A 22,434-nucleotide genomic window follows, 5' to 3' on the forward strand; every position below is an offset into this window, starting at 1 on the left:
CCGCCATGGGGCTAGGGGAACATGAAGGGCCAGGAGAACAATACTGGGGAAGGCGAACTAGTAGAAACATGATGAATGGAAGGAGGTGGAGAAGTAGACAGTGAGCAAGGTGATGAAAAAGGTGGGTAGTAAAGTGGCTTGGTGTTGGTTTCGGAAATACGTGATTTGTAAAAGGTGGAATTACGGATCCAACCAGAACCTTTACCCGGGTTCCGAAGGATAAATGGCCAATTGGGTGCCCAAGTAAGTGTCTGATAAGATGGGTTCTGGGGTGGACACTGAGCGATCACCAACAGAAAAATGTGACAAAAATTGAGTAGTGTGACCAGGAAAACCAAAATCGATGTCAAAATCTGAATTGGAATCGGAAAGGAGGTTAACTAAATCGGGGCTATCTATATTCACAATCAGAAGAAATTCTGAGTCGAAAAATGAAACACGGGGTGGGACAAGAGAAAGGGAGTGTGAAAAACTAGGACAAGTACAGGTGAGTGAGACGTGTAGGAAAAGAGGGTTAGGAGCAGGTGGTGACATCTGTGGCTCGATGGATTGTGCCCGAGTCTGATGGGTCCATGACTGGTCAGTACATACTGTCACATGAGGAGCGGAATTTGGACCCAGAAGCAGACATGACACGGAAGTTGGAAAAGTAAAAGTCTTTAGCTTCGAAAATACAAACTAACTCCAGAGAGCAGGGCTGGATGCACAAGACATGGAAGAGAGTTCACACTCTGCTTGGGCGAAAGCTCAGCGTAGCCTCACTGAGTAATCCAAGTTTATATACTGGAAGAATTTAGGCCGATATGACATAATAAAGTTAACATCATAAAGGCACACATCAACTGCCTACTAATTGAAACATCAAGGAACAACCAGACACAACAACACGACTATAATTTACATTTTTACCTTGTTCTTCTATATTGAGAAAGAGAAAGAGTAATAAAAAAAAATGAGAAAGACAGTCAAAGATCTAACAGTGGAGAGGAGAGGTAGGTGTATGTGTAAGACCATGTCAAGTTCGAAGAGGCATGTGAAGTCGAGGCCGGGTTGTAATTGAGGTAAATTTAGGTAAGAAAGAGGAAAGAGGATTTTATTTTGAATGTCTAATTTTGGACCATTTTTGCACATTTACAGGAGTCATACGTTTGCACCCTTTGGCTGGACCCTCTTAAGATCTGGGACAATAACTGGCAACAATTTGTTGAGTTTTCAAATTACAATATGACGGCGGCGGGGCATAAAATTTTGAGTTTCATATTTGTTTCGCCACAAAGGAGGAATTGCTCGTTGAGTGACACTGGACCTGCGTGAGAACGGCTACACGTGTTTGCTTTGTATTTTTTGCTTGTGCTTGTTAATATTCCATAATGCTTGTCAGCATTAATAGATTTATGACCGCGGGAGAAAAGTTAATGTTCCCGAAAGACAATTTTAGGACTGGTTTTCACCATCAGATTCCCACCGTAGCTAGGGCGGAGGTACCAGCTTTCGTAAACACAAAGCTAGGATGAAGGCCAAGATCTATGAAAATTTGGTGGTATATGTAACAGCCCAAGAGCTACAAAGAAAGTCTCTGCGCCATATGATAGACTTCACATGAAATTTACCATTTTTAATTTACTTTAAAATTTGGTCAAATTTTCGGCCTTTTACAGAGGTGACATCTATAAAAAACTCCTCTTAGAGATTTTTTTCTGATTGTCTTGAAACTGTCAGTGTTTTATCTAAAGATGTTTGAGATGAAAAGTAAAACCAAAGCATTTTATTTTGTAGACGGTGCCTTTGCGTGCCAAGATAATGACGCTGATTTTGATGGTCTAAACCTCTGTGAAAACATGAACATTTGCACCCACTTACTAATCATACATTTTTTACTATTTCAGCGTTTTGTTTTGTTTTTTTAATTACCATATTTAGGGCCCCCATTGAATGTTTTAACAAAGCAAGCCCTAGTTGAATATTTCACTAGATCTATGAAAAGTTGGAGACATGTGTAAAAGCCCCAGACTTACAAAAAAAGTCTCTTGGTGCTATATTTTAAACCTAACATACTTTACCATCTTTACTTTTAAAATGTGGTCCCATTTTTTGCCTATTACAATCTTAAAGAACTCCTGGAGGGTTTTTTTCCCAATTGTCTTGAACTGTAGGTGTTTCATCGAAAGATGTTCATGACGAAACGCAGAAGCAAAGCTTTTTATTTCGTTGAAGAAAAAAAGAGGATTTTAGAGGCTCATAACCACATCTGAAAAATATTTACAGAAGCAGCCCCATTTCTGTTTCACCGAGGTTTATGTTCCATTAAAAAAAAAAAAAAAATTAGAATCACAATTACCCTGACGTGCCAGAAACCCAACCAGCCACAAAGTGGCCCGGGCTGCCATAGCCCTTCTTAGCTGCATGTGAACATATATTAATCAACAAGAACAAGCTCAGAGAGAAGCTGAGAGAAATGCTGCCATGTGAATGAAAAAAATAAAATTAACACATCACATTATGCTGTCTCCCCGAGCAGTCAGCATTTGGCAGGGACCTGCTATAAGCATATTTCATTGAAAATTAGGGCAAACTCTTACATTTAATATTTAGACCGTTTTTACAGTAGATGGCAAATCCACCTGATCTGGATTATATTATTATATATATATTATTATAGTATATGTGCACATGTGAACAAGAACTGAGCAAATATCAAAGGACATATCTACTAGCAGGATGAATCAGGCGTTTGCTGGATATTTAAAACAATATTGCGCAATCATGACATGATTACATATGGTTTCAAAGTGGTAACCGGCTCTCAAAGGGCAATCAGCGTTCAATGCGGCCCATAATCAAAACACGTTTGCTTCATGGTATCAGTCATTGATAAAAAAAAAAAAAAACTACTGTTTGGAACAGATGTGATGCAAACAAATGTAGCAACCAGGCATTTAAAACTGCACTGAAACGTGAAGCTACAGTTGCTGACTTTAGGGGGCGCTGGTATTAATTTTCTCCAGGCAAATGTTCCAGAAGTTCAGTAGTCTGTTGTCTTTATTGGCACAGAAGTCTGTAAAGTCTTTCAGCAGGCGGTCAGCCATTCTCTCGTCACCCAGAACACCGGTCCTCCAGGCTTTTGTTAACATGGTGTTGTAGGACCAATAGAAGCCAATCCGATCTTCACCACTGATCGACCCCTGGTTGGTGGATGTAGTGGAGTTCCTGCGTCGACGCTGTTGCCCACTGGTATACTTTCTTTTGGAGTATGGCAGTTGTAACAGAACAGTGCCTGAGAGGAAGGGGCCAGAATGTGACTTTGCCTTTCCAGAAAAGAAATCCATTTTTAAATGTCGAAGCGGTGGGACCAACCTGTTACGTGGATGTACTGGGGTCTGTTCTCTGATGGGAAATTAAAAGCTGACGCAGAAAACTTGTCGAGCACGAACCCAAATCTGTAAAATATTTATGGTGTAATGTTAGACGGACTATGGAAAAGAGGACGGTTTCCTCCCACATTCCAAAAACATGCGTGGCAGGCTGATTGAACACTCTAAATTGTCCCTAGGTGTGAATGTGAGCGTGGATGGTTGTTCGTCTCTCGGTGCCCTGCGATTGGCTGGCAACCGATTCAGGGTGTCCCCCGCCTACTGCCCGAAGACAGCTGGGAAAGGCTCCAGCACCCCCTAGTGAGGATAAGGTGGTTCGGAAAATGAATGAATGAATGGAGGGCGTTGGTGGTAGCGCTCTGAGTGGTTTAGGTCCTATTTAGCTGACAGAACCTTTTGTGTCAGCCTTGGCTGGTCTGAGTCACGAACTGCTCCCCTGTCATGTGGTGTTCCACAGGGCTCAATTCTGGGGCCTCTGCTGTTCTCGCTGTATCTGCTCCCATTGGGTTCCATCTTAAGGAAACATGGTATTTCCTTCCACTGCTATGCAGATGACTGTCAGATCTATGTCCCACTGAGCAAAAAAGACGCCTTCTCATTAAGGCCACTTTTATCCTGCCTGGAAGAAGTCAAAACCTGGATGGCACAAAATTTCTTGAATTTCAATGAAAGGAATACAGAGGTGATACTGTTTGGTCCCAGTGGCCCTCGTACGTCCCATCCTGTAGACTTGGGCCTCCTGTCTCCTTATCTTAGGTCAACAGTCTCAAACTTGGGCCTTAAACTGGACAGTGATTTCAAACTTGACTTCTTTCACCTTAGACAGCTGGCCAAAGTAAAACCGCTCCTCTCTCATGAACACTTTAAGACAGTAATTCATGCCTTTGTCACATCCCGGCTCGATTACTGCAATGCCCTTTACTTTGGAGTCAGCCAGTCCTCCATTAAGCGCCTCCAGCTGGTCCAGAATGCCGCTGCTCGCCTCTTGACTGGTACTCGTAAGAGGGAGCACATAACTCCTACTCTGGCATCCCTTCACTGGCTCCCCATACATTTTAGTTATTTTCAAGATCCTCTTTATTTGTTTTCAAATCTCTAAATGACCTCGCGCCACCTTTCCTCTCTGTGCTCATCCACCCCTACGCACCTGCCTCAGGTCTGCGGACCAGACATTATTAGAAGTACCAAGAACTAAACTGAGGCTCAGAGGGGATCGAGCCTTTTCTGTTGCTGGTCCCTCTCTCTGGAATGACCTCCCACTGAACATTCGGCAAGCCTCCTCGCTGCCCATCTTTAAAACCCGCCTCAAAACTCACTTGTATTCTTTGGCATTTGACTCAGCATGACTTAGATTTGTTCTTGGTTTTGCTGTTCGGTGCTTTCTACCGTCTTTGTTACCGATTTGCTTTACTGTTTGTTGTATATGTTAATTGCTCCATGTACAGCACTTTGTGTGCAGCGATGGCTGTTTGAAAGTGCTCTATAAATACAGTTGAGTTGAGTTGAATATAGAGACTTATCAAGTCATGTCAAGTCGTTTAGAAACCAAGTCCCCAGTCAGTCAGGTTGTTCCCAAGTTTTTGGCAAACAAGTCTTAAAAAAAAGCAACTCAAGTGTCACTCGAATCAAGTCACAGGACTTGAGCCCTCCATTTCTGAGAAATTGCATTGTATGCAACCATCTGGACAACTACTCTTTAATAAATCTAGTTCAGCGCTTTCTTTGTGCAGATTGCTATCTTGCTATATTTTAGCATACTCATTGTTACCATGATAACAGCTGAGCCATTCGCTTTCAAAAACATACCTGGCCATGGGGTACAATCCTTGCTATTGCTATAGGTTAGCATTATAAATTTTAACAGGTTAGCTTTGTATCAATTCTCATTAGAAATAGTATTTACCAATAGGGGAAAAATGTAAAATTCCCACAAAAATTAAATAACTGGCCTGCAACCTGTTATTGCAAGTTGGCATGACTTTTCGAACTGTTTGAAACTTTGGCCCCAACAAAATGGACAGTCATACTGTCCAATTTCGAGCGACTACTAAAATGCTGACATTTGGTCAGGTGATATTGGGCAAGAGGATTGAGTACTTAACACGCTATAACAGCAGCTAAGCTAACATTTGGCAAGATCGCAACCTGATTGGGAAAAGCGCTAAGGCACAGAGATAAGGATTTTACATTTTTCCCCTATTGGTAGATAGGCAATGTGGGAATTTTACTTGTTAATTTCTTTTTGTTTGAGTAAGACATGGACAACATCTGCAAGCATAGTATAGCACAGCCATTAAAAATAACATTAAACCTGTACAATATGGCCTCTTGAAAGCGTTGCATCCTGTCCCAGTAAGTCTCTGGTTCAAAACCTGTTTGATGAACACAAATTGATAAATGTAGAAAATTACATGAAGAAGATAAAACTGTCATATTTGCATTGGATTGCTCATCTTGGGATTGTGAACAGTACCTTCAAACAGGTTTTCGCTACCATTCTTCATCAGACATTGAATATTGAGACCTATGAAGAGTTGAGCTCTCAGGGGATCTCCATACAGGTGTGACGTCTGTGCGAATGGACCTTCCAACACAGGAACCAATAAGAAACCACAGGATGCCGCTTTCCTGTGCCAACCTTGAACCTAATAAAAGATAAACAGACGTTGAAGGGGACTTTAGGTTTCAGGGGTTTTTTTTTTCTAGACAATGGTTTTTGGTTTTGTTTTTTTTGTGTGAAGAGAAAAAGGTAAGAGTTTTTTTTCCTCTTCACCCAAACAAAAAGACCATTGTCTTGAAAAAAAAGAAGCCTTAAACCCAGTTTAACCAAGAAGTAGACAAGATGAACACACTAATTTAAGGGGACAATACTGTCTTGATTGATGGATGGATGGCTGGGTGGATGGAGATACAGACAGACAGATAGTTAAAAGACAGATACAGTCGCAAGCTTGCTAGCTAGCTGGTGTTGGAGGGTGAGGCGTGATTCTTCTGCCGTCCTCCACATGTTCGTTTGAATTCAGGTTGAGTTAATGAATAAAATCAGAGGCTGAAAATGGAGAAGTTGTTTCTTGAAGATTTTATCATCAGAAAGTTCCGGGCACAAGTGTGATACAGACAATGGCTGTGATCAGAGCACAAATGCGCAAATACAATGTCTCAAGACAAGTCCTATATATTCAAATGATACTTCACTTTCGTTTTAGGTATAACTGTTGCAGTACTTTCGTTTACGAACAACTGTTGCATGATTTTCGTTAACGAACAACGAACACCCGCACTCACACTCACACCTAGGGACAATTTGGAGTGTTCAATCAGCCTGCCATGCATGTTTTGGAATGTGTGAGGAAACCAGAGTACCCGGAGAAAACCCACGCAGGCCCGGGGAGAACATGCAAACTCCATACAGGGAGGCCGGAGCTGGGATTGAACCCGGTACCTCTGCACTGTGAGGTCGACGCGCTAACCACCCAGTCAAACTGTCTGTTCAAAATATGTTGTCAAGCTGATAATGCACGTAGCTAAATAATGGCTTCACTAGCTAGATAGATACAATAGCTAGCCAGCTAGCTCGCTGGCTAGCTAGATAGATAGCTAGACAGACGGATAGAGTTGGCATCCATAGGCCAAGCCAGGTTCTGAATTCATATTCATAAGGGTCCAACAGGGTTCCCACTCTTCCACTTGCTTTTTATTTATGGACCTTTTAATGACTTTTGAGGACCAATTTAGCAATTTTTTAAAGGACTTTTTCTCCATTCAGCGGGGGGATTCACGGTGGATTTAATGCCCGCTCAGCAATACACGGGCTGAACAGAAAGCCACATATCATTGAGCTGGTGTTCAAATCATTGCTGCCAAAGGAAGGGCACATCTTTATTTTTAGGGGCAATCACTTAACCCTTTATTTGACATACTGAATGTCAAATTTTCACTTTCCTACCTCTATCACAGGTAGGAAAATGAAAAAAACATTTTTAATTCTCAAATAAAACACACAAAAATTTAAATTGAGAAAATATGAAACTTAAAATTTTTTTCGAATAAACACAACACTAAGAACAGAGCTAATGGTCATATGGGTCACCTGGACAGGGTTTCGGAAAATCTGGTTTCACTAACTATAGTACTGATTGTCCATCTTAGCAGTATCCCGTCTATCTGAACAGCTGAAATGCATGTCAGAAGTCTAAATCCCAAATGGTCCAACCCTATTATTTTCCCTCATATCACCTTCAATGATCAGACATGTTTTATAATGACAAATATGAAACTGATATGACAATTAGGGAATAGCAGACAGTGACTTAGTTTTCTCCTCAATCTCTTTTGCAAGTTCTTGGCAATCAATTTTCTTCTCTTTTGCTGTGTGCCTCAATGCATTTGACTTGACCAGGAGGCTATGACAAGTTTTACCTCTCATGGAGATGCCCTCTTGCACACTCGGCAGTAGGCCGACGTATAATCGCCAGCAATTTTTTCCGACCCAAACACGGAACTCCGGCTTCTCCAGCCACGCCACTTGAAAAAAGCATTGTCCCGGAATATTTGTAGCGACGCCACTCGATCGAAGCGCGCCTCAGCAGTGTGTGCGTCTGCGCGAACATGTACGCACGCACACGTCTTTTGGTTTCAACAAAGCAACCGACGTCACAAATCAAATATGCTCTGATCTACGACAACAAAAAGCTAGCCTAGCCGAGACAACAGCTAAGCTTAGCTGACGCGCACACAGCAGAGAGCAGCGGACTATCGACTGCTGAGGCGCGCTTCGCTCGAGTGGCGTCGCTACATATTTGTCTGTCACTTGTTGAGATCGATAAATTCGATGAATAGATTTTTCCAGAAAATACGGTAATTGTTTGCCGAGCCGGCAACCAAACCATCCATTCACTGCCCCAGGATGGTGTCAATCTATTGTTGTTTACCGGAATGACCCGAAGTGATCACGTGATCATCGTCGGAACTAATCGGAGACGGCAGGAAAAGCAGAGCGGGTACCAGGTCCTGCATGTTCCGACAAAACTATGAATTGGAAGGGTGGGGAAAATGACATACACAAATGAAATGAACAACGCAGGTTAATTTTTATGGATTTTAGAAGATTTCCCTGAAAATTATGGACGATTAAGAACATAATTTTACAACTTCTTTTTTTATTGATTTTTATGTACTTTAACGGCCCGTTACGAACCCTGTCCAATAGTGCAAAGAGATCCACTGGTTAAAGGACACTTTGATTCTCTCCTCTTTCATCTATAACTACTTCAAACAACAAAGTGTATTCAGAAAAAGTGGTTAAGATTGCATGACTGTCTGTGTCTTAGGTGTTGTGTTTGTACAGTATTATTTTGTTATTTTATGTTCTGTTGATGGTGGCGCAGGTACCCGCAGCAGCTCCTCTTTCTGTCCTGTGGTTGCACTGTGGTTGAGAGGAAACAAATTTCATCTGTGCTGTATGTTGCACAGAGCATATTTGACAAAAGTTGACTTAATTTGAAAAGAGTGGCTCGACATCAAGGCGGCCCGGTAGTCCAGTGGTTAGCACGTCGACTTCACAGTGCAGAGGTACCGGGTTCGAGTCCAGCTCCGGCCTCCCTGTGTGGAGTTTGCATGTTCTCCCCGGGCCTGCGTGGGTTTTCTCCGGGTGCTCCGGTTTCCTCCCACATTCCAAAAACATGCATGGCAGGCTGATTGGACGCTCTAAATTGTCCCTAGGTGTGAGTGTGGGCGTGCATGGTTGTTTGTCTCTGTGTGCCCTGCGATTGGCTGGCAACCAATTCGGGGTGTCCCCCGCCTACTGCCCGAAGACAGCTGGGATAGGCTCCAGCACCCCCCGCGACCCTAATGAGGATGAAGCGGTTCGGAAGATGAATGAATGAATGAATGGCTCGACATCACTCTCAAATCTATAAGACAGGGGTCGCGAACCTGGTCTCTGCTGTATGTGCGTCCGCGCGAACATGTACGCATGCACACGTCTTTTGGTTTCAACAAAGCAACCGACGTCACAAATCAAATATGCTTTGATTTTATGTTCTGTTGATGGCGGCGCAGGTACCAGCAGCGGCTCCTCTTTCTGTCCTGTGGTTGCACTGTGGTTGAGAGGAAAGAAATTTAATCTGTGCTATATGTTGCACATAGAGCATATTTGACAAAAGTTGACTTAGTTTGAAAAGAGTGGCTCTACATCACTCTCAAATCTATAAGACAGGGGTCTATAACCTATGGCACGCGAGCCAGATATGGCTCTTTTGATGATTGCATCTGGCTCGCAGATAAAACAAAGTATTGTTGCTTGTTTAATCCATCAACTTTTCACTGCTGTGTCCTGTTCAGGGCTGCAGTTTGCTGCAAGGGCAATTTTAATTAATTGGATGATACTGGCCTATGTTGGCCATTGCTGTGGAAACAGGTAAACCTTTTGTATCAGCCCACTCAGTCATTAGCTCAAAGCTAATCCTTTGACGAATAAGATAAGAAAGAAAGCCTTTATTAGTCTCGCAATGGAGAAATTCCCAATTCACAGCAGCAAAGTTATGAAAGGAAGAAGTAGAACAACAAAATATACGAGCTGCTGGAAAGGCAGCCACTCTCGCGGCGCCATTTTGAAGTCAAAATAACAAAAATAACACAACACATAGGACACAGACAGTCGTGCAATCTTCACCACTTTTCTGCATACACTTTGTTGTCTGAATAAGATGGCGAAAAGGAAAAAAAGATGACGAGTATGGTACACTTCAGGACGAAGAGACCGAAGGATTCGCCTTTGTGGAGGGGACAGGTTCTGCGGTGTGTCTAATTTGCAATGACAAAATACCATAGATGAAACGGTCGAATGTACAGCGGCACTTTGACACGTGCCATGCTATGTTCGCATCAAAATACCCTGCCGCAACTCCGCGTATGAACCCGGCAAGCTGACTACAATTCCACGAGCTTTGCTCGCAATTGTGAGGAACGGAAAACCATTCACATTCATGGTGAGTATTACAACAAAATTATTTAAAAGAATACATTCAGAGGCTTATTATACAACATTTGTTGAATTTACATTTAAAATACACTTTACATACAGTATATACAGCATATATATTACATATATACAGGTATATATATCTATATATATATCTATTAGAGCTGTCAAACGATTAAAATATTTAATCTAATTAAAAATGCAACTGTCATAATTAACTCAAATGAACTAAAAAATTAATCGTGATTACTCACACATTTTTTTATCGTTTCTGAATTTCCTTTTACATTTTTTGTCCTATTTTTCCCCATTTTAATGCTCTCATCAACATGGAATCATGAATCAGTTTTCTATGTGCCAAATGCAAATATTTACTGAAATAACAATTTCGATTTTCAATTTTACATGAACATTTTTCACTTGGAGCAGTTATTCACACAATCTCTCACACAATATTACTGTCCATCAAAAACAGTGAAAAAAATATTTTGTCACACAACAGCTGCTTTAACAGCTTTTTTTATGAAATCAAAACAGAGCAATATAACATTATAAAGTGCACATCTAAGGTAAACTAGTATTCAGCCTATCGTGGATTTAAACCACGGTCGCATACTTCGTTTTTCTCAAGTTTGCTTTGAACACAGCAGTCTGTTTCTGTATGTTTGTTGAAGAATAACGAGACACCGGACACCAGTGTTCGTTATGTGCCGCTGTATTCAAAACTGCCAGCTGTACAAACAAGCGCACGCACTTCCCCCGTGCTGTTGGGGCAAACCATTCTGAAAGAGAGGGGTTTCACTCCCCCTAACACAGTCAGGCTATGTTGATTATGTTGGTCCTTCTTGCGCGGAAGTCTCTCTACGGTTTTGTGTAGACCTCATTTCGGATGACTACACTTGGTTCGATGACAACACTGGAGACGTTTTATTTTCGCTAGGTCGCTACCACTGCAGCGCACTGTCACTGTCAGACGAACACAGAGAAGCTCCACCCGCTCTATTTATATGGACACAGAACACTGTAACCTTCCACACAAAATAGTTCCAAACAAGTAACAATCGCGTCAGTGGCATACATCGTATACCTGTATGAGAGAAAACAACAGGTAACTTTGGTCTTGTCAGTGGAGCAATCTGGCAATTTTTTAAAAGTAAACTTTCCATTCATAAACTTATTCTTTAAGTATCCGTTTTCGGTGTCTCGCGCTGCCATGGCTGGCAAAACAGACATGGGCGTGGACTTCTGCAGCGCGCATGTTGTTTCGTTTCTGGTGTATTTATAGAGCAACGTAACATCCGCTTGTGACGTGTGCCGCGTTAATCTCGCGAGAAAAAATGTAATCCCGTTAAAATTCATTTAAATTAATGCCAATAAAAACGCGCTAAACTGACAGCTCTAATATCTATATCTATCTCTCTCTCTATATATATATGTAAAATACAGTTTATAAAAAAAAATCCTCGTCTCACCCCTCGGGTGGTGTCCGTCCCTCATTCAGCTCGGGTCCTCTACCAGAGGCCAGGAAGCTTGAGGGTTCTGCGCAGTATCCTTGCTGTTCCCAGCACTGCACATTTCCGGACTGAGATGTCCGATGTTGTTCCCGGGATCTGTTGCAACCACTCATCTAGTTTGGGGGTCACTGCCCCGAGTGCTCCGACCACCACAGGCACAACTGTCACCTTTACCTTCCAGGCTCTCTCCAGCTCCTCTCTGAGCCCTTGGTATTTCTCGAGTTTCTCGTGTTCCTTCTTTCTGTGATGTTTCCATCACTTGGGACCGCTATAACCTCTACAACGGCTTTCCTCTGCCCTTTATTGATGATCACGATATCTGGTTGGTTCGCCATTACCATCTTGTCAGTCTGGATCTGGAAGTCCCACAGGATCTTCGCTCTGTCATTCTCCACCACCTTCGGAGGTGTTTCCCATTTTGACCTTGGGGTTTCCAGTCCATACTCCGCACAGATGTTTCGGTAGACTATGCCAGCCACCTGGTTATGGCGTTCCATGTAGGCTTTCCCTGCCAGCATCTTACACCCTGCAGTTATGTGTTAGATCGCCTCAGGTGCCTCTTTTGCACAACCTACACCTTGGGTCTTGTCTGGTGTGGTATATCTGGGCCTCAATGGCTCTGGTGCTCAGGGCCTGCTCCTGAGCAGCCAGGATGAGTGCCTCTGTGCTGTCCTTCAGGCCAGCCCTCTCTAGCCACTGATAGGACTGACTTCTTGAGATCAGCCACTTCAGTTATGGTCCGGTGGTACATCCCGTGGAGGGGCTTGTCCTCCCATGATGGTCCCTCTTCCAGCGCCTCATCCTCTGTTCCCCATTGTCTGAGACATTCTCTGAGTACGTCATCCGTTGGAGCCTTCTCCTTGATGTATTCATGGAGCTTGGATGTTTCATCCTGGACAGTGGCTCTCACACTCACTAGTCCCCGGCCTCCTTCCTTTCGGCTTGCGTACAGTCTCAGGGTGCTGGATTTGGGATGGAACCCCCCATGCATGGTTAGGAGCTTTCGGGTCTTAACGTCCGCAGTCTGAATCTCTTCCTTTGGCCACCTTATTATTCCTGCAGGGTATCTGATCACTGGCAGGGCATAGCTGTTTATTGCCCGGGTCTTATTCTTGCATTGAGCTGGCTTCTTTGGACTTGCCTCACTCGCTGGAGGTATTTGGCCGTAGCCGCTTTCCTTGTTGCCAGTTCGAGGTTGCCATTGGCTTGTGGTATACCGAGGTACGTGTAGCTGTCCTCAATGTCTGCTATTGTTCCTTCAGGGAGTGAGACCCCTTCAGTGCGGACTACCTTTCCTCTCTTAGTCACCATCCGACTACATTTCTCAAGCCCGAATGACATCCCGATGTCGCTGCTGTAGATCCTGGTTGTGTGGATCAGGGAGTCTGTGTCCCTTTCGCTCTTAGCATACAGCTTTATGTCATCCATGTAGAGGAGGTGACTGATCGTAGCTCCATTTGTGAGGCGGTATCTGTTGAGGAGTGGGAACAGTATCCATAGCCTGTCTTGGTGATTCTCGGCTTAAGGGGTTCAGTCCTATGCAGAACAGCAGTGGGGAGAGTGCATCATCTTGGTATATGCCACATTTGATGGACACTTGGCTAAGTGGCTTTACACTGGCTTCAAGTGTGGTTTTCCACATCCTCATCGAGTTCGCAACGAAGGCTCTTAGGGTCCTGTTCAACTTATACAACTCCAAGCATTCGGTGATCCATGTTTGTGGCATCGAGTCATAGGCTTTCTTGTAATCAATCCAGGCTGTGCACAGGTTGGTATGTCGGGACCTGCAGTCTTGTGCGACTGTTCTGTCAACCAGGAGCTGATGTTTGGCTCCTCTGGTATCTCTACCAATGCCCTTCTGTGCTTCGCTCATGTATTGATCCATGTGTCCACTTATCTTAGCCGCAATGATGCCTGACATGAGCTTCCATGTTGTGGAGAGACAGGTTATTGGCCGATAGTTGGATGAGACTGCACCCTTTGAGGGATCCTTCATGATCAGGATCGTTCGCCCTTCGGTTAGCCATCCTGGGTGAGTCCCATCCCTCAGCAGCTGGTTCATTTGTGCTGCTAGGCGCTCATGGAGTGCTGTGAGTGTCTTTAGCCAGTAGGTGTGGACCATGTCCGGGCCTGGTGCTGTCCAGTTCTTCATATCTGAGACTCTTTCCTGTATGTCTGCCACTGTTATGGTAACTGGGTTCTGTTCAGGGAGGTTGCTGTGCTCCTCTCTCAGGGTCACCAGCCATTGTGCACTGCTGTTATGTGCAACCTCCTTCTCCCATTTGCCTTTCCAGTACCTTTCAGTTTCCAGTCTTGGTGGGTCAGCTCTGTTGTTAGGACCCTGCCACTGAGCGTACACTTTCACAGGTTGTGTTGCGAACAGCCTGTTTATTCGTCTGGCCTCATTCTCTTTCGTGTACCACTTTAGGCAGCTGGACAAGGCTTGGAGCCTTGGTTTGGCAGCTTCGAGTGCTTCAGGTATGGTCATCTGGATGTACCTCTCGGGTATCGGCCTTTTCATCACACCTCTCTGGGCCTCCGTCAATCGACTCACATCTTTCCGAGCCGCCTTGATCTTAGCCTCCAACCGTCTTTTCCATGGTTGGTAACGTATCTCATGGCTTCCATGGTTGCTCTTATAGCCAAGCATCTCAAGGATCACTGATGCTGAAGCGTATATCAGCTCATTGGTTTCCGTGATCGTTACAGTAGGGATCACCCTCAGTGCTGCATTCACACTTTTCATGAGACTTTCAGGTGGTACTTCACATAGCCGTTGTAATCGGTTTCTAGGTTGCCCAGCTTTCATTCTCGCCATGATCTCAGCTTTCAGGTCAGTTGCTGCCTCGCTCAGCATTTCATTCATTGGGGCTGGCCTCCCAATCTCATCATCTGCATTCATTGGGGCTTGCCTCCCAATCTCTGGTATGACCTCCTCCTCTGATCTGGCAGCCTGGGGCCCTTCACCATGGGACCTGCGTTGTACCTCATCAATCTGAAGTTGTGACAGCAGTTGCCGTTTGTGGATGTTGGAACACTGAGTTACTAGTTGTTTCGTGGTCAACCGTGACTGTGGGTTTCGAAGTAACCATTTAGCCCACATTCTCTGCATGTAACCCCTCTGACTAGGGTTGCTTGAGTAGTAGCATTCCAACAGAGCCATGTTATCGCATCTCCGCTTTGTGACAGAATTTCAGCCCCAACAGAATTTGGTATTTCCTGGACCGATCCCAAACAGCCACAAAACCAGATAGGCTGAGTCATTGTTCAGGAGAGGTGTAGCTCATAGTCCACCATTTGCAACAAGCCTTTTTGTTCATTATGCATATCTAAAAGACTGGTCAAATAGATATTGGTCAGCGTTTCTGTGGAAAGTCTTATTCGGAGAGTTAGCATCCGAACCCATGTGAAACAGGTGCTGCTCTCCTCTCCAGAATTATGGCGGAGCATTTCAGTGGACTCTAATAATTGACACTTAAATTTGGGGGCCCTGAGGCAAAACATGCAACAACAAATTTATGGTAATTATAAAACCCCATTGAAACAATCACACCCACCTTAAACTCCAAAGAGACTTGCACCCAAAAATCCACTTATTTCCCAACCTGCACGTTAATTGGCTGGCAACTGGTTCAGGGTGTACCTTGCCTACTGCCCAAGTCAGCTGGGATAGGCACCAGCACGCCCGCAACCCTCGTGAGGATAAAGCGATTTCAGATAATGGATGGATGGAGGAAGTGCCAACAACCCAAATGAATGCGATAGTTTCAAGAAATAGTCATAAAGGTACAATTCTTGGGGGTGGGGGACCAAAACATTGGAGAGCAATCACATAAAAATCTAGAAATGATGGAGAAAATTAAAAAACAACAACATAAAAAGAGTCTCACCATCTCAAAGAGGACTGCTGCAGTGACAGCCATCCAATGAAGTTTGATCTCAAAGGCAGAATTCAGGGAGAAGCTGCCGTGGTAATAACAGGTGCACCATTCAGTTCGACCCCGGCGATTGTTCGCATCCACATCCAGAGTGACTGTCTTCTGGTCTGGAACTGTGGCAGCTGAGGCACAGACAGATATCGTAGAATAAGAGACAAACGACAGAACTGACAGGAGAGAAAATGAGCATGGACAAATATGAAAACACCAAACTTTTAACGTTCATCAGGCCGGGTGAAAAAACTTTTGATATTTTAAAGTTGTCACGCACAAATACAAAAATATGGATCTGTAGCGCCACCTACAGTGGGAAAAACAAAATCAAATCCTGGTACATTTGACCTAGGGCTACAAAAATTGGTAGGCATATGCAGCACTCCGAGAAATACTAAAAAAGTCCATTGGTGCCATCTGCTAAGAAAAGTGAGCTACGATTTTTTTCTATGTCCAATTTTGGCCCATTTTTCCACATTTACAGGGGTCATACGTTTGCACCCTTGTCCAAGAGGTATCATTTGATTAAATTCTAACTTGGTCTTTACCATATCACCTGGGGAAAAAAAATATGAAGGTTTTTTTTAAAATATGACTTGAGTGGGGCATCGAATTTTGTGTTCGATAATTTCCTTCGCCACAAAAGAGGAAATGCTCATTAACTCCTCTGCACATGCTACAAAAAAATCTGAACATTAACATGTATATAATGTATAAGTTGAATATCTGTCAGAAAAACCTCATCGCCAGAGAGTCCAGGCTTGAAGAGACCCATGAACATATTTCATTGAAGTTGAAAGATAATTCATAATGGCAGACTTTGTGTTTGGTTTAGCATATGCTTCCAAGAGATGTTATTGTAGGTCTAAGGCTGTTAGATATATCTCCAACTTTTTGTCGATCTTGTTGAAATGTACAACCAGGGCTGGTTTGTAGAACATTTGTAGGGGGTGCTAATGGGACAATTAAAAAAATCTCACAATAAAATAATAAAGTACTGAGTACTTTGCCTAGCCCTGACGTTTGTGCATGTTTGGACCCTAATAATTAATGTTGTTTCTTGACACACAGGTTGCAAGTATATGTAACAACCGTAACTTGACACAGATAACTCATCAAAATTTCACAAATTTACGAATGAGAGTCCAGGCCTGGAGACATCTATAAACTTATTTTTCATTGTAGTAGCTAAAAAGAAATATAATTTTGAATCTTTGATGTCTTTCTCCAAGAGCATAGGTGTCAAACTCAGGTCCTGGAGGGCCGCTGTCCTGTATGTTTTCCAAGTCTCCCTGCTGCAACACACCTGATTCAAATGATCAGATCATCAACACCTCTGCGGAAGCCTGACATTGAACCTGTTCATTTGAATCAGGTGTGTTGCAACAGGGAGACTTGGAAAACATGCAGGACAGCGGCCCTCCAGGACCTGAGTTTGACACCTATGTCCTAGAGGGTGAACTAGATCTATTTCACAATTGCCCTGAAGTGTGTAAGACTTCAGGATGTTGCCCATAGGCGGTTTTACAGGGTGGCAGATGCCACCCTCACCAAATGCCTTAATCACCAGTTGCCACCCCTTGCTGTTGGCAATGAATCTATCAATACTATACCCAAAATTTTATTTTAAACATTCCTATATGTTTACTAGTATTTATTTTTATGTTTATAGATACTTTCAAAGTATGCATCGTCCAAATGTGAATTGTGTATACAGTAGTAAAGCGCTTTGTTACAGCTGCAGCTGTTGTCAAAGTGCTATATAAATCAGGATGTTGTTATGTTTCGGTCTGGTTATGTTTGGTAGTGATGGGTCCAGCGACACCGATGCGTTGACGCATGCGCCGGGGTCACAGAGCAAACCACGTGTCGGTGCATGTGCTACTTCATTACGTCACGTGATTGACACGTGAACTGCACCGGCGCAGTTTAGACTGCATCGGCTGCGTTGACACAGTCCAGGCTGCTAATTGACACATCGGCTGCGTTGACACAGTCCAGGCTGCTAATTGACACGTGAACTGCACCGGTGCAGTTTAGACTGCATCGGCTGCTTGGCACAGTCCAAGCTGCGCCACTTAGTCCAGGGGGCGTTGACTCAGTGCAGGGGGCGTTGACACACCAAAAGCCCGCACAGTGTATCCTAAGGAAGTGCGTCTGGCGACACGATGCCGATTGCCGAAACAAGCCAGACCTCACCCTCGCTCGAATAAAAATCTAAGTTTGGGCAATACGGAAAACACACATTATCAGAGAAAATGTGTCCGTCTGACTTCGAGCGTCATGTCGGCTGTCATATAATAGGCTATTATTATATGAGAAGTGCTTTATGAACGTTTGTACTGTACGTCATACTCCAGTTGATTGAGAGGTCCCGCCTATAAGGGGGAGTTCCAGAAAGTGACTGCGAGTGAGCACACCGCATGTTTGATGACTCTGCCACGTTGCTATTAAAAGTCACATAAAACGTAAACCTTGTCTGCTGACCATTATTACATCGGCTAGGCTAGTTTAGCTGTTGTCGTAGTTCAAAGCTTAATATGTGGCGTGGGTTGGGTCGGCGCCGCGAGTACGTGCTCGCGCTCACAGCAGAGATCAGCAGACTATCGACTGCTGAGACGCGCTTCACTCGAGTGACGTTGCTACAGTACGTGCATATTATGGAGCAGCTTCCGGACAAATACAAATTGTCAGCCGTGTAGAGCCATTTTGATCTCCTTTTGGAGAATAAGGTATTTATTAAAATCTCCTTGTCTCTCCAAGTGCCTCTCGGATTTTTGACATGTCTTATTCCATTGTGTGTGTGTGTTCTCCACAACAGGGGAAATAGCATGCATTAAACGCAACAGACTGACATTTAAAACACCGGAGCCAACCGTACTGGACCCCGCAGGACCAGAGGCCTGGTCCCACTGCCTCCCTTTCCTGTTCTCGGCGAGGCAAGTGTTGCTGTCGCCCTCCGTCCTTGTTTCCGGCGAGGCAAGGGTTGCCGTCGCCCGTCCCTGTTCCTGGCGAGGCAAAGGTTGCCGTCGTCCTCTGTCCCTGTTCCCGGCGAGGCAAAGGTTGCTGTCGCCCTCCGTCCCTGCTCCCGGTGAGGCAAATGTTGCCGTCGCCCTCCGTCCCTATTCCCGACGAGGCAAGGGTTGCTGTCGCTCCGTCCCTATTCCCGACGAGGCAAGGTTTGCCGTCGCCCGTCCCTGTTCCCGGCGAGGCAAGGGTTGCTGTCGCCCTCCGTTCCCGTCCTCGGCGACGCAAGTGTTGCGTCCTGCCCTCCCGCTCTGTTTCCACCGAGTCCGGCCATTGGGTGACTTTGGGACGTCTGGGATTCGTCCCTTGAGGGGGGCGGGGGGTACTGTTATGTTTCGGTCTGGTTACGTTGGTTTTGATTCCTCATGTACCCTTTTTTCACCACCTGTTCTCGTTATCAGTGTTCCTTGTGTGTAACCAATTAGCTCCCTCAACCCTTTGTCTTGTCCAGCTGTTTCTCGGTGTCTCGTCACTTTGCATGTATTTAGTTCCCTGTGTTCTGTCAGTCTTTGTTGGGTCATTGTGAGCTGTGAGCATATGTGTGCTTCTGTCACGTTTTGTTTCCTGTCTTAGTTTTGTTTGTTCCTCATGATTTCCAGGCATTTTTTGAATACTTCGACTGAGTGTTTTTTCCATTGTACTCCTGTGTGTATTTTTTGTAAAATACATTTTGGTTAATCCACCCTGCTCCTCCCTGCCTCCCTTCTTTTTGGGGTCCTACAACTATCACACAAAACCTGACAGATGTATTGTATTGTGTAGTTGTTGGTTCCCATTTAAAATGCACTAAACATTTATCGACTTGTATTGCATTTTGCCTTTTCATATTTGCCTCATACAAAGACACTGAAAATTGTGAAAAGCGATGGGTGAAATTACTGAAATAGGTTGAAAATGATCTGATATTTTCAGTTAGCCTTTGTATTTTTACCACCAACGACTGAATATTAAGGTTTGGCATCATCTTCTAATGAGTGTGAATTTGTGAACATTTAATGGACTTGGGTAAGTTCTCAAAATACTTCTTGAGGATTATTATCGAACAAATAAAGCATCTCAGCACATTTGCTGTTGTTAGTGATAACATGATTCAACATTTAATATAGCTTCCCTTTTCAACCAATTTTATTCCGATGTTGGGAAAGTGTCACTCATGTCATATATTCCCTTCATAAATTTTAAAATAGCAAATACTGATTATTCAAAAGAAGTATGATTCTTACAAAATTCCCATTCACTTACACTGATTTCTGGACAATTTGGGCCAATTTATATTTATCAAGCATACAAAAAATGGCATGTAATGCTTAACTTGTAATGCTTAATTGCCTGGCTCATTTTATTTGTTGTACAAATCTCTATCAAATGATATGCTCTGTTTTGGTATGTAGGCGGTTAAATTTTTTTTTTGTAAAATATCTACATCGTGTAACTTATGTTATGTTGCATATGCTTCCAATTTTTCATAGATCTTGGTGAAATATGAACAATCGGGGCCGCTTTGGTAAAAAGTTGTAGGACAGCGACAGAGACACAAAAAACAAAAATTAATATGTATTTTGCGAGATCTGATGTGTGCGTAATTTTGTTTTCACTCATGTTTTAGATCAGGGGTGGGCAATTATTTTCCCGGTGGGGCCAAATGAGAATCAGAAAATATTGTGGAGGGTTGGGCCAAAAGTTAGAAATAGAAATAGAAAATAAAGAAGATAGCACAATGTCTTTGTATGCCAGTAATAATGTAACATTCTCCTCCACCGTCACACTCAGCACCGGTTCTCCTCAAGGATGTGTACTGAGCCCCCTGTTGTTCACGCTCTACACATTTGACTGCTCTCCGACTCTTATTAGCGGTCCAGTTTGCGGAAAGTTTTTAACATGATAACAATCAAACCATTCTAGGAAATGTTAATTTACTCGAGCCACAAGCAATTCACTCTGAGCATGGAAATTGCCAGAATCGGACTGAGTAAGAATCGCTTCCTTGTTTTTCAAAGTCTCGTAGATTTGAGTCTTTCCGACTCCAGGCGTCTCCTGAATGTTTCGTACTTTGTTACCCGCTTCGTTTAATCAGATACACTTTCCCTTCCATGGTCATTACTCTCTCCCTCTTTCTTCATCTTCCCCTCCCTCCCTGTGCTCTGCAACTTGAAGTAACTGCGCCACCTGGTGTTGAAATACCTGTCATTACAAGTCCAAACGAAATGAATGCAATCAAACCTTAATTGTGCACCAATCTTCGGCGGGCCGGATTAAAAAGACCAACGGCCGAATCCGGCCCGCGGGCCGTAGTTTGCCCACCCCTGTTTTAGATTATCAAAATCGCAGCATTTTTCCTCGGCAAATAGTCCACTTCTACGCCAACGGTGTTTGACAAAATAAAGTTGTGCTCAACATTTCATCTTAAGTACCTGGAAAATGAAACAGCCAAAATTTTAAGATGAGCCAAATTATTATTATTTTTGTTTGTTTGTTAATCTATAAAAGCCAACAATGGAAATGAAAATGAATAAAATCATGGCAGACTTCCTCTTAGCGTTAGGGTATGGAACCTCGGGTATGGTTAGGTGTTTAGTTGCTGTTACATATGCCTCCAAATTTTCATCGACCAGTATGCAAAGTACAACCGGCCTGCTTGTGTAAGACAGTACTTGTTGGGGATGCTAATCAGACATTTTTAAAAGCGCATATTAACCCTCTGAAAGTTAGTATTTTCTGGTGTCTTTGGAATAAAAGAGCTGGCGCGATACAGACTCAGTACATTAGTCTTTCTATCATCTCGTCAGCATACCGAGTCTGTATCTCTCCAGCCCATTATCTCTGGTGGCTAACACGGACTTCCAATTCATCCATGTTATCCACCAAATACCTTGTGTTGGCCTTGTGCTCTCTTAACTGCAATGTGGGCTCAACTGGCTGGATGTACCTAGCAGTGCAGCTGACTGGCTGCGTCCGCCAAAGCTGCGACTGAAAGAGCTGTGCCTGCTTGCATAAGAGGCTGGTCGGCTAGGCAGCCAGGGCAGAAGGAATGCCGGGAGGTCAGATGGTTGTTGCTCCTCAAACACAAAGGCCACTTCAAACCATTTTCTCTGAAACAGGGCAAAGTCTTCCAAGCCTGCGGTGGACCAGCCGCAAGCCACTGTTGGGGGGAGCTGTGAGGCCTGGCCTGCTGAATGAGAAAGGGACTGGTGTCACTTATGTAATTGGCGAAATTGTGCACACTTTCCAAAGTGATTTTAACCCATTCACCATCCTTCTCTGCCACAATCCGATAGATGTAGAAGCCATAAACAAAGGTCCGCATGGCATCCCCAGATGCATGGGCCACCAAACCCTCCTCAAGCATTTTCTAAGAAGACAAAACAAACAAAATATACAGGGTGTTCCAAAAGTCTTGGGCACATTTGAAGTCCCCATATCTCCATAGCTATGAATGGTAGTTATTGTCACCCAAAAACAAAATTTCAACAAAAATAGTTTGACAGCTAAGTAAAAAAACAAAAAACAAAGCAAAACAATCTAAAAAGATAATTCAGTCACTATTGTATTGTTTTAACCAGCTGCAACTTGATGTGTGTTGTTCTTAGCAAATTAAAATAAAACCTTTC

At 43.6% G+C, this 22,434-nt stretch overlaps 1 protein-coding gene across 6 annotated transcripts in view; it reads right to left on the reverse strand.

The window, feature by feature from the left end:
• Window positions 1-2,185: 2,185 nt before the first annotated feature.
• depdc5 (DEP domain containing 5, GATOR1 subcomplex subunit) overlaps window positions 2,186-22,434 on the reverse strand; it is a 99,222-nt gene continuing 78,973 nt past the window's right edge. For 5 of the 6 annotated variants that reach the window (XM_086129476.1, XM_086129479.1, XM_086129480.1 and 2 more), the window contains 7 exons: window positions 22,076-22,175; window positions 21,753-21,995; window positions 15,758-15,927; window positions 5,845-6,016; window positions 5,683-5,743; window positions 3,355-3,437; window positions 2,186-3,274 (listed from right to left, as the gene is read on the reverse strand). In XM_086129476.1, coding sequence (XP_085985602.1) covers window positions 2,976-3,274; window positions 3,355-3,437; window positions 5,683-5,743; window positions 5,845-6,016; window positions 15,758-15,927; window positions 21,753-21,995; window positions 22,076-22,175 — 1,128 coding nt within the window. In that variant the 3' untranslated portion in view covers window positions 2,186-2,975. The remainder of the gene's footprint in view (window positions 3,275-3,354; window positions 3,438-5,682; window positions 5,744-5,844; window positions 6,017-15,757; window positions 15,928-21,752; window positions 21,996-22,075; window positions 22,176-22,434) is intronic. The other variant, XM_086129477.1, reaches the window with a different exon arrangement.

The sequence above is a fragment of the Hippocampus guttulatus genome, chromosome 14, assembly GCF_054856545.1.
Source record: "Hippocampus guttulatus isolate MCC_2025c chromosome 14, RoL_Hgut_1.0, whole genome shotgun sequence".
Classification (NCBI taxonomy): domain Eukaryota; kingdom Metazoa; phylum Chordata; class Actinopteri; order Syngnathiformes; family Syngnathidae; genus Hippocampus; species Hippocampus guttulatus.